The following is a 9,893-nucleotide window of genomic DNA, read 5'->3' on the forward strand; positions in this document are numbered from 1 at the left end:
CGACGGATAGCTAGCTAGCTAGGTGATGGGTGTGTAGGCCTGGATGGGCAGACAGGCGCTTGGGGGGATAGATAGATGCTGGGTGTGTAGGGCTGGATGGGCAGGCAGACGCTTGGGGGGATAGATAGATGCTGGGTGTGTAGGGGAGGGATGGACAGACAGACAGGTGGGGGGGATAAATTAGATGACAGTGGATGAGGATGAGGAGTGGGCACTAAAGTCAGTGCTGGGAAGTTGCTGGGTGGTCACTGGCCCCCAGGACAAGCTGACAGACCCTCTCACTGGGGCACTGTGCTGCTGGCTCACGGCCACACCCATGAGCAAACACTGGGCGCCCGGCCCCAGGCTGTGCCAGGGAAGGCTGGCATTGCCCTTTTAAGCAGCTCGCAGGCGGGCGGAGGAGGTTGGACATTGACCCCCTGAGGTGGGGCTGCAGGCAGCCCTGTGCAGCCAGCCGAAGAAAAGTGCTTTGTCCCAGGAGCCGGTTTGGCGGCAGGATGCAACTGCACTTGGCATGATCCTGCCAAGGGCCGGATCCTCCTCTCGCTCCACCGAGCGGGTGTAAATCAGGAGTGACCCCACTGTAGCCAATTGAGGGCAGGCGGAGGGGCCTGGCTGCATCAGACCTGGGGAATGGTACCGGGACAGCCGCCTAAAACCACTGCTTAATTTGTATCGAGGCTTTCCAGGGCTGAGCCCCGGCACCTCTGGGCCTGGCATTTTGTAGCCCCGGCATCTCTGGGCTAGGCAGTTCCAATCCCCAGAGCCTCTTTCATTACAAATGAAGCTCTGCCTATAACTCCCTCATTGCTGGACAAGCCCCGGATCCCAGCGGGGTTACTGATGGGGAACAAGGTACAGCAAAGAACAGGCTCCCCCGACCCCCAATCTCACTCTTTCCCCCCCTGCCATTACTGCTTCTTTTCCTTTGGCCGGGAGCTGTCATTCAGGGGGGCAGGACAGAGCTGAGGTGCAGGATGTTGCTGGAAGGTGTCATGGGGCCATCAGCTGCTGGGTTTGCTAACCAACTGTCTGGCGCTCTCAGAGCCACACAGAGTTTTTTAGGCCCCAGGGGCAAAATCTGCAGCTGAAGCCCCCTGCCATGCTGCCAAGAAAGTGACCCCCAAGGGAAGGCCCCTGTGTTGGGGTACGGGTAGGGGAGCCCTGCATGTCCCCTGCAGCAGGAGCTCCTGCTCCAGGAATCGTGACCTGGTGCGCAGGGTCGCAGCACTGCTCAGGATTGGCCCAGTCACAGGACAGCTGGGCCAAACGTGGGTGGTGCTGCGACCCCCTGTGCCAGATCACAATGCTGTTTGGTTTTGGGGCCCGGGGCAAACTGTCCGGTTCCCCCCTGGGTGGCCCTATCCCTGCATCCTCCATTTCCCTGCTCTGATTTTCTCCAGAATCACCCGGGTTTTGTCCAATGAAGACTAGAGCCTTCCCTGACATTTTGGAACAGGTTGGCTGCAGCTTTGGGAAGTTATCCTGGGACAGGGTGACCAGGGCATGGGGATGGAGCGTGCCTGCAGGATTTGCCATTGCCAGCTGCCACTCGTAACCCGGGTTAGCTGGCAGGGGCAAACTCTAGGCTTCACCTCAACCAGGCAGCAGGCCTGAGAGCTCCAGCAGCCCCGTCTGCTCTGAGATCGAAGCGTCTTAGCAGTGCACCTTCTGCCGAGGCCTCGTCCCCACTGGCGGTGGCGTGGAGGGTTCAGGCTCCGGTGCAGAGCCGGTGCCCGCCCTGCAGTGGGTATCTGCACCCGGGGGTGAACGGCTCTGGCAGGGCGAAGGAGTGGGACACTGTGCCTGGCTCAGGCGCGCCGGGAGCCACGTGGGGCACAGACCCCAAAGTTCTGCCCTGTTTCCTCCACCCCCCTAAGCTTCCCTCTCCCCACGCTGCGGTTTGTTGTGTGCCATAAGGAGTGTCCAGGGTCACTACCCCTAGTGTAGACACGGCCCGGGAGCCTGGCCTGGGCACGGTGGGGGGGAAGGAGGCAGGGGGCGGGCTCTGGATCTCCTTGCTTTTCATTGGCCCCCATGCGATGCCAATCGCTGGTCCTCCCCGTTCCCATTGGCGGAAAGCACTTCCCCGGCCACGCCCCTTCCGAACGCTCAGCCACGGCTCGCAGCGGGCCCGGAGACAAAGTAGCGAAGGCCCGGAGGTGAGTCCGGGCGGGGGGAGCCTCGGGGCTCCGGGCGGGGCGGGGCCTGGCGGCTGAGCCCCGCCCCCCGCGAGTAGCCCCGTTCCCGCGGGAGGGCTGGGAGGAGGGACCCCCCCCCTCCAGCCGCCCCCTGTCCCCCCCGCTCCGGCTGCCCCCCCGGGCCGGACCCCGTAGGGCCCCCCCGGGCCTGCATGACCCCGCCAGCCTGCTCCAGCCGGAGCTGGGCTGGTTTTCGCGGGGGGGGGTCCCCCTGGTTTTCGCGGGGGGGTCCCCCCCGTCTGTGTTTGTGCTGCCGGCCCGGGGCTACTAAAACCGGCCCCTGGAGCTCGCCCCTGGCCCGGCCTCGGGGGGCCCCGGGGCGGCTGCTCCTGCCTCGCTCCAGCGCCCCGGGCTTCGCCAGCGGGACCGGCCGCCGGCTCTCGGGGACTGGTATTTTTAGACCCGCGGCGTGTGATCTCCCGGGAGGGGGGAGGTCCCGGGTCGGACCCAGCCGTGTCCAGGCCAGGAGCTGTGCGCCCCGGGGGGACCGTGAACAGCTTCCCGGGACTTCTCTCTGCTGGCCCCTGGGGTCCCCCTCGGGAAAGCCCCCCAGCCGGAGGCGGCGATGGCCCCCTTGTCACTTCCTCTGCTGGCCCTCGACCTCGGTCATGACACCGAGGGTGGGGTTGCTACTGCGGAGGGCTGGGAGAAGGTGGCGCTGCCGGGGGGCCAGGGGTGGGGTGAACACTGGGAGCTGGGAAGGCCTGGTGCCCTGTGTGTTTGGGCAGCTGCCTCTCCGTGCCTCAGTTTCTCCAGGAAAGGGGCTAACACTGCTTAACTGCGGTGCCCTCCCAAGGCACGTGTGGCTTAGTAGTTCAGGCCGGCTGAGGTGTGGGTCCCGTTCCTGTTGGGATGGCCACAGCAGAGCTGCTGCGAGGAGGTGACGTGGGCGAAGTTACGGAGAACCGTGCACCGAGTGCAGCTCTTGCCAGAGCATGCTGGGAGGAAGAGCGAAGGTTTCCCTGAGTGGAGACGGGAGTTTCCCTGAGTGGAATTGCTGCCCGTCTCGGGTGGCTCGCAGGCCGCGGCCATGACCCGATCGTTAGGAAGGTGGGAAGTACCAGCCTGTGCCCTGCAGACCCGCTTATAAATACTCCCAAGGGGACTTTGATCTTAAGACCATTGGTTGTCTGTGGTTGGGAGAGGGTTCAAAATTCCCTTCATTGTTGGCTGAATGATGCAGCAGAGCTCAGAGCCAGGATAACGTGCCCGCAGCTGCTGTTTGGCACCTCAGGATGCTTTGGGCAAACCCGGGCGGGCATGTGGGCTTCCTTTTCTGGGTACGTGGAGTCCTGAAATTCCCGGCTAGCTTGAGGGCAGGCTGGGATCCCAGCACTCCTGCTAAATGCCTGCTGGTTCCCCAGCTAACTCGCCCCTGTGGCATTGGGCCGGGGCTGCTGACATCCGTTTTGCGTTCGCAGGGCAGATGCTGCTCGCAGAGGAAGCACTCTCCCGTTGCTTTCCTTCAATTTCCTTCAATCTCCTTTTTTCCAAGCTCCCCCTGGTGTGGCCCCAGGAGTTAGCCGGGTCACGCCAGCGCCGAATGCAGCCTGTATTCCGCAGCTGGTGCCAGCCCCACCGTGGGGGCCAGGGGCTTACGGCCCACTGGGGTCCCACAGGGCAGCCTCACCCAGGAGGAATGTGGTGGGAATGGGGGGGCTGAACTGCATGAGTCACATGCTGGTAACCAGAGGTCGGAAGTGCCTGGGAGCTAAGATTTGCTAGGAGATTGTGTGTGTGTGTGTGTGTGTGTGGGGGGGCGGGACGAAGCTCATCCATTCCTGGCGTGGCGGGGGGGAACTCAGGGGGGATCCTTCCTGGATCGCCTCTTCTGCGGCAGCAACTGACAAAAGGGGCTGGTGCCCTGTCTCCTGTTGGGGAAAAGACCCCAGCTAGGAACCCCATCCCAGCCACCCTGCACCGCTCCCCTGAGCCCCGTGGCACATGTGGGGCCATCTTGCAGCAGCTGTTCTGGGGCTACGGTTAAACCTGTAATTGAACTGGGGTTCTGGAGTCCATATGACTCAGCCCGGCCCCCAGTGCCAGCAAGAGGGAGAGCCCCGGGGTTCCGTCCTTCGCTCTTTGTGGGATCATCCGTGTGAGCCCCTGGAGCACGGGGTGGATTGGTTCCCCAGCTAACTTGCCCCTGTGGCATTAGACGGGGGCTGCTGACATCCGTTTTGCGTTCGCAGGGCAGACGCTGCTCGCAGAGGACGCTCTCTCCCGTCGCTTTCGGAGGCAGGCCAAGACTCCTGCTCGCTGAGCTCGGCTCCCACGCTGTGGACAGGCCGTGCACACCCCTGAGGGGAACACAGGGATCAGGAAAGGCCTTTCCAGCCGCTCCGGGGCCATGGCTGAGTGGCCGGGGCCCAGGGCCGACCCCGACCAGATGATCTGGAGCCCTGGCTCCAGCATGGCTGTGCTCCGGTCCCCCATGGGCTTGGAGGTGAAGCTGGGCTCCCTAGTGACGCTGCTGCTGCTGACCATCTTGTGCGGCCTAGCTCCGCTCTGCGTCTTCCGGCCCCACGGGAGCGGGGCCAGTTCGTTGGGTAAGGCCCGGCCTGCGGGGAGCGCCAGGCTCCGGGGCAGCTGCTGTTCAGCGAGGCGGAGTGGCGGCCCTGACCCCGGCTCCAAGTGTCCGGTGACTAAACATCCAGACCCAGGGTGGGGAGTGGGCAGCACGATCACCCCCAGGGTATGGGGGGGGGCAGCTGAGAGGAGAGAGATTCACCCAGGGCCAGTGGCAGAGGCAGGATCCAAGCCAGACTCCTGGGATCTGGGCCAGTGCCTTCCCCACAGGACCAGGCTCCTGCTGGCTGTTCGGCCGCCAGGGGTTCTGCTAGCCCCTTCCACTGCCCAGCTGGGCACAGCTGGGGCCGGAGCAATTAGTTCTGATCAGGGGGAAGTTTGGGGGCGAAGCCGCTAGCAGGCGGAAGCATTGAGAACCCTGCAGCCTTTCACCGCTGCTGAGCCAGAGCCTGGGCGTCCTCATGGGTAGTCGCACCTGGGGCCGGAGGGGAGCGAGATGGGGCCGGGGAAATGCACTGGCGTTCCAGGACAGGGGCTCAGTTTGATAGGTGCCCTGCTGCGTCTGTGTCCCGCACCCAAACCTCACTGGCACGGCAGCGCTTGGGCCAGACTGTGCGTTCGTAACTCGCTGAGCGGCACGTGGCTTCGCTAGTCGCCCGCAGGCACGATCAGGCCCTGAAGAGGTCCAGTCTCGGAGCCCAGCTCGCTGCCCGGTTGGCTGGCCAAACCAGTTGGCACCCTGGCAAAACAGCAGCAGAGCCATGCGTCTCCCCGCCTGGGCTTGTCATTTGTGTCTCCCTCCCTCCCTCCCTGGCAGACACGCGCAGAAAGGTCCTGAGCCTGGTGAGCTGCTTTGCGGGTGGCGTGTTCCTGGCTACCTGCCTCCTCGATCTGGTCCCCGACTACCTGGCGAGCATCAACGAAGCGCTGGCTGCCCTGAGAGTCACAGTAAGTGTGTGCGATGCAGGAGGCCAGACGAGATGGGCTCAATGGTCCCTTCTGGTCTGGAGTCTGTATGTGTAATGGGACACCCAGAGCCAGGGTCCCCAGCGGGCTGGGCACTGCTGTGATCCCTGGCGGGCTCTGTGGGAGACCTAGCCCCTGGGGCAGGGGCTGCACCCCCTGCTGCTGCCATGCTGCACGCTCAGGTCTGGTTGGGGGCTGTCTGGGGGGAAGCCGTGGGGCTCTGGACACAGGCCTGGGGTGGGTGGTTTGTGGGGGACCCTGGTGGGAAGCATTGAGGCTCTGACTGGAGTGGGATTTTCAGGGCTTTGGATGGGGGATGGCTTGGGGTGGGGTCGCTCTGTGTGCTCAGATGCAGAGCTCCGGGCCGGGGCGGGGTGGGGGGTCGGGGGCTGGGCGAGGCTGCCCGTGGCCAGGACCTGTTGCTGTTTGCAAACCCGGTGTCCCTGCAATGGCTGGGGGGTGGTGGTGCTGGGCTGGGCAGAGCCTGGCCTATCACACAGCAGGGGCTTGTGGTGACTCACTGGAGCCGCTTGCCTCATTGACGATCATTCCTCTCTCCCCCCCGCCCCCCCGCCTTCCCACGCGGCTTCCTGGCAGCTGGCGGCCCCAGCTTCTCGGCAGTGATGCCTTCTGCTCCAGCCCCTCAGCTCTGCCTCCCCCAGCACAGGGGGCTTGGGAGCACCACCGTCGCTGGCTATGTGGGTGCACCCCCCAAATCCCTACACGGCAGGCGATCCTAGCCCCAGCCACCTCTAGTGCTTTGCCCAGACTGGTTCCAGATGCTCCTGCCCAAAAAGAAGGGAGCCTCCCCCCACCCCCTGAAGGATCTGCCTAAGCATCGCTGGGGGGTCAGGTCTGGGGTCTGCCGGGGACGTGGCACTCATAGGAGGGTGGGGGAAGCCTGGGGCTAGGCTGGGCAGAGGTCTGATTAAAATCCTAGCAATGCCCCTCTGGCCCCAGGAACCTGCAAAGGTAAAAGCCGAATCCCCGCTCCATGCTGGGGGGAGGCCCCCGCGCTTCAGCCATGCCCCTCACTGTGGCGGGGGGAGCTGCAGCATGCAGGTGGGGACAGCGCATTGTGTCCCCTGTCACCGGTGGCGCTGAACCCTCTGGAGCTGGAAATGGGGGCCCCCCTTCTCTGCCTCCAGCCCCCTGCTCAATGCCCCCACCTCCTGAGGGGCACGTTGCATGCTGAGCAGTGAGATGGCTGCGAGGCTGCTGTGGGGGGAGGGCTCTCGCCCCTGGGGACCTTTGGCACCAGCCCTGTGGGCCCGGCTGAGCTCCTCGCTGACCTGCCTCTTCCCTCTGCAGCTCCAGTTCCCCTTGCAGGAGTTCATCCTGGCCATGGGCTTCTTCCTGGTGCTGGTGATGGAGCAGATTGTGCTGGCCTACAAGGACCAGTCTGGCTCCCTAGAGGAGACACGGGCGCTGCTGGGGGCCTCGGCCCAGGACAGCACCGTCCAGTCCCAGCACTGGCAGGAGGGGCCCCTGCACCCTGCCTGGGGCCCGGCCCAGGAGCGCCCCCACCTGCACGTCGACTTCAACGCGCACTCGGCCATCCGCTCCTTCATCCTGGTCTTCTCGCTCTCGCTGCACTCCGTCTTCGAGGGGCTGGCCGTGGGGCTGCAGGAGGCCAGTGCCAAGGTGCTGGAGATCTGCCTGGCCCTGCTCATCCACAAGTGCGTCATTGCCTTCAGCCTCTCGCTCAAGCTGCTGCAGGGCCGGCTGCGCCCCCGGGCCGTGGTCGGCTGCCTGCTGCTCTTCGCCCTCATGTCCCCGCTGGGGATCGGCCTAGGGGTGGCCCTGACGGAGACCTCGGGCGCCCTGCACCAGCTCTCCCGCAGCGTGCTGGAGGGGCTGGCCACCGGCACCTTCATCTACATCACCTTCCTGGAGATTCTGCCGCATGAGCTCAGCTCCTCCGAGCAGAGGATTCTTAAGATCATCCTGCTCCTCGCCGGCTTCGCCCTGGTCACCAGCATCCTCTTCATCAAGATCTGAGCTGCCCAGGGCCCCCACTGCCAGGGACAGACCCCTCCCCCACCTTGTGCCCCTGCCGCCGGCAGCATGAGATGGATCCCAGGACTTGCGGGGCCAGGGCCTGGCCCTGCACTGGAGAAAATGCTGGGGGTTCCTGCTCTGGTAGGGTGCTGGTTGGTCCCTCTGGGGACCCCCCATGTGGGGCTGGACATGGCCCCTGCACCCTGCCTGCTGCCCAGGACCCATGGACTGATCCCAGTGCCCCCTGAATCTAAACCTGCCTGGGGCTCAGGATAGCTTCCTAGACCCTGGTATGGCTCCTCCAGGGCCCCAGCCTGGCCATGCCAGTGGAGAGTCAGAGGATGCCTCAATATGAGCGCTGCCCCCTAAGCCTGCCGCAGAGCCGGGCACTGGTTCTGCAAAGCCCTTGGGAGCATGCGTGGCTGAGCGGGGGCCTGCGGGGGCAGGGGCGGATTGGGGTAGCTTCACTGCCCCCAGCTCCTCTGCAGGGGGGCGGTTGCCCAGCTGGCAGCATCCCCGGGAAGGCCGGGATGGTGCGTTCCTCTAGCCAGAGGCCCCAGTCCAGGAGAGCGTGGGGTGGGACAGGCCTTGCTGCCCCTGCAGTCTTCCATGCTCCTGCTTTGCTTGGGCTGTTCCTGGGGTGGGTATCGGGTTGGGCCTGGGCCTGGGCCTTCGCCCTGTGCCAGAGGGAGGAGCCCTGCAGAGCCAATGCCTCCTTCCGCTCTCCTCCCACTGCAGTTTTCACCCAATTGGAGGGCAGTGTGGTCTAGTGGCTAGAGCACTGGACTGGGTCTCAGGAGCCCTGCAGGTCTGTTCCTGGCCGTGCCGTTGGGCGATCTTGGGCAAGTCACTTCACCCTCCGTGCCTCAGTTTCCCCATCTGTAACATGGGGACCGTGATCCTGACCTTGGTAATGTGCAACAGCTAGGAAGAGGAGCTGGGAATGACGAATTATTTTTTTTTAAGGAACACAGAGTAAAGACTGAAGCTGCGGCCTATTTTATACACACCGGGCCAGCGTCAGTGAGAGCACGACATGGCGCCGGTTCATGCCCGCTGGAGGGTACCAGTTCTTGTACCTGTAGGGGGGTGTCCCTACGGCAGTCCCCAGCAGGAGGCCTGCTTGTACCGGAATAAAAGTGCCTTAGAGCCATCCAGCACGGTCCCTTTCCCGCACTCAGTCTTCCAATGGAGCCACTTGTGTCGCCATAGCACCGTGGGCCGGGACCCCAAGGTGCCAGGAGCTGCGTGGACACCGAACAAAAAGATGGGCCTGCCTCAAAGAGCTTCTGGCATCTAAAGTGCTCCCAGCTGGTGTGGCAGACCTGGCTTCCTGGGCCGAACGGTCGAATGGCCTTAACCCCTCCAGCTCCGTAAGGCCACAACGCTATTTTTATAAAGAGCCTCTTTCCAGCAGCCTGGGAGGTGGTAGGAAACCCAGACCCAGCCGGTTCCCATCCAGAGAGTCTATTTTACTAACTGCCCGTTTCTCCTTCCCGCCTCGCTGGTGGAAACGCAGCTGTTTGGTTAAAAGACTGACAGAGAAACTTTTTGAATTGAAAAATAAAATGACTTTAAACTCTGTAGCTTCTTGGGTGCTGTGTTTTTAACCCTGCCCCTTCTCCCTGGATCAGATCTCCAGGGCAGTGATGGCTCCTGGTTTTTAAAGAGCCATTTCTCTATGGGTGACTTTCCCCCTCCCCCTGCACTGCACAGAACCAGCGCCAGGCCTGGACCTGCGTGTGTCCAGGGTGCACAGACAGGCTTAGCTACGTGCACAGGGGACGTGGCTCCAGCCAGCTGCGCCTGCCATGTCCGTGTGGGTCCTGACAGGGCCCTGGTGCGCTCGGCCCGAAGCTGGAGATCCGAGCACGTTATGGGACCCCTCGGGGTGCTGGTGCAGGGGCAGTGGGCTCGAGTGAGGGCGATCTACATCCCAGCTTGGCACGTGCTACTTGCTTGGACGTACCCAAGTGGGGGCTCCAGGCTGGCAGGTCGCTTTGTCCGCCTCCTGGAGCGGGACTCGTGCCCCACTGAGCGAGGTGGTGGTGCTGGGGGGACACCTTAGCATGGCAGAGCCCTTATCCGCACAGGAACATCCACGTCGCCTCTAGAGGGAGCCGTTGGCCAGGCGCCGCTCTGCATGCTCCCTGCACTCGGCAGTAAGCAGGTTCATCCTTAACTCCTGCCTGGGCA

General features: G+C 63.8%; 1 protein-coding gene across 2 annotated transcripts; it reads left to right on the forward strand.

Annotated features, from left to right (window-relative positions):
- The first annotated feature begins 2,084 nt into the window (after positions 1-2,084).
- Positions 2,085-9,283, forward strand: SLC39A1 (solute carrier family 39 member 1). 2 transcript variants are annotated; one of them, XM_048828442.2, is made up of 4 exons: positions 2,085-2,162; positions 4,394-4,750; positions 5,548-5,678; positions 7,008-9,283. In XM_048828442.2, the coding sequence occupies exons 2-4, from the start codon at positions 4,552-4,554 to the stop codon at positions 7,695-7,697; spliced, it is 1,020 nt and encodes a 339-aa protein (XP_048684399.1). In that variant the 5' UTR covers positions 2,085-2,162; positions 4,394-4,551; the 3' UTR covers positions 7,698-9,283. The 2 variants fall into 2 exon arrangements, with proteins under 2 accessions (XP_048684399.1, XP_048684398.1); XM_048828441.2 differs by lacking the exon at positions 2,085-2,162 and adding an exon at positions 2,304-3,251.
- Positions 9,284-9,893: the final 610 nt, after the last annotated feature.

Source organism: Caretta caretta, chromosome 24, assembly GCF_965140235.1.
Source record: "Caretta caretta isolate rCarCar2 chromosome 24, rCarCar1.hap1, whole genome shotgun sequence".
Lineage (NCBI taxonomy): Eukaryota > Metazoa > Chordata > Testudines > Cheloniidae > Caretta > Caretta caretta.

Bases quoted from the DNA above. Each gene is read 5' to 3' on its own strand.
- SLC39A1 (XM_048828442.2), top strand. From the start codon at position 4,552: ATGGCTGAGTGGCCGGGGCCCAGGGCCGACCCCGACCAGATGATCTGG. The intron at 4,751-5,547 runs GTAAGGCCCGGC...CCTCCCTGGCAG, and splicing joins GAGCGGGGCCAGTTCGTTGG to ACACGCGCAGAAAGGTCCTG. The intron at 5,679-7,007 runs GTAAGTGTGTGC...TTCCCTCTGCAG, and splicing joins TGGCTGCCCTGAGAGTCACA to CTCCAGTTCCCCTTGCAGGA.